Source organism: Perkinsus marinus, assembly GCF_000006405.1.
Source record: "Perkinsus marinus ATCC 50983 genomic scaffold scf_1104296946690, whole genome shotgun sequence".
Taxonomy (NCBI): Eukaryota; Perkinsozoa; order Perkinsida; family Perkinsidae; genus Perkinsus; species Perkinsus marinus.
Window position 1 is genome coordinate 1 of NW_003210867.1, and position 1477 is coordinate 1477.

Consider the following 1477-nt stretch of genomic DNA (forward strand, 5'->3'; position numbering starts at 1 on the left):
TTGCTGATCTCCTTGAGCATTGTGACGGTCTCGATGTCGTCAGTTTTCGATCCTGAATTGGACTCCACGAGAGTTCCCCAGAGGCCATCGCTATCACCCTCGAGCTTCTTTTTGATGCGGATAACACGTTCGTAAAATTTAGAGCCCTTCTCGTCGCAGGCCTTCGTGATGTTCTTAGGTACAACTGGCATGATTTTATCTACTCGCGGGCTTCGGGCGGAAGTCCGGGTCGAATCCAACGGCTGCCGAGACTCGTTCTCATTCACAACAAATTCGATAGTGGATGAGTCCCCAAGGCCTCGCCCTGCACAACCGTGGATGAGTAGCGACATGGACAAGGGCACCACCAACCGAGCAAAGGCACGATGCTGCTAGCTGTTTCTTGAGGGTTGAAATTCTTAATGACTGCATTTATGTATCCATCATTGGAACGAGCGCACTCGCTGCTCGTCACTCGCTGTTTAGAGAGCCTCAAGGACCTGCCAACTCTCATCATAAGCTTAGCTGAGGAACTTCCCGTGAAGAGGTGTACAGGTTTTTAACCTGCCCTTGCTTCTCCACCGCCTCCTCAAGTTTCTTAGATCTCCGAGCTTCTTCCGAAGGCCTCAACAAGGCGTCCGCCTGCTAGACTGAGTCATCCAAGTGCAAGTACTGTACCTGCCACTCACCATCTTGACCTCGGTGGAGAAGCGGCTGGTCGGCAGTCCAATGGGGAGGCGTCCTCCTAGCATCGAGGACCAATTCGGATGGACCCGGCATAGACCACAATCGCACCCGTCATAGTGCGAGAGTTCGACGACTTTGACCTCAACTCCTCCAGATGAATATGACACAGACCTGACCGATCGAGCTCGGTGTTGACAGGGTACCTGATCGGACCATACAGGACCCTCATAGAGGCTACTCACATGCATCCATGGTTGCCTTTACTCCCCATCACTGCCGTGCAATCCCCCACCGCACTCGCTATACCAACCTTGAGCACCTTATCTCGAGTGTCCACAGTCAATGCAACAGGGGCAGTCACTGCCATCTAAATAAGGAAACTTCAACTCCGCCAACGGCGCAAGCGGCCCATACTCCTGAAGCCGCTTTATCGTCTTCAGGAGTGAGCTCTGGGTTGAGGAAATACCACACATCTCCCCTCATCAGCTTCATCCCAGCGGCGCTATCTGTAAGGCGTACGCGAACGTAACTGACCAGGAGAGGTCATCCCCGTCTCGGTGGGCTTCCTCACGTCGGACTGTAAGGATGGAAGTCCGTCAGCCAAGCATCACAATACCTAGGAGAAACATAACACCACTCCGATGCAATACCCCCTCACTGTGCTGTCCTGGCGAGTTTCCCTCGCCCTAACGTACCACTACGAGTGGCCCCCACTTTGAATATCATACCAACGAAGACACGGTCCTGCTCCACCACCTTGGTCTTCACTTCGAACCTTACAACATCAGTCGAACTATCGTTACCCCTTCGT

At 53.1% G+C, this 1477-nt stretch overlaps 1 protein-coding gene across 1 annotated transcript; it reads right to left on the bottom strand.

The window, feature by feature from the left end:
• Nucleotides 1-908: 908 nt before the first annotated feature.
• Pmar_PMAR011050 (hypothetical protein) lies at nt 909-1195 on the bottom strand (the record flags this gene model as incomplete). The annotated part of the gene is made up of 2 exons (XM_002779557.1): nt 909-1033; nt 1081-1195. Coding segments are annotated over 2 exons (240 nt in total), but the record flags the coding sequence as incomplete, so codon positions are not given.
• Nucleotides 1196-1477: the final 282 nt, after the last annotated feature.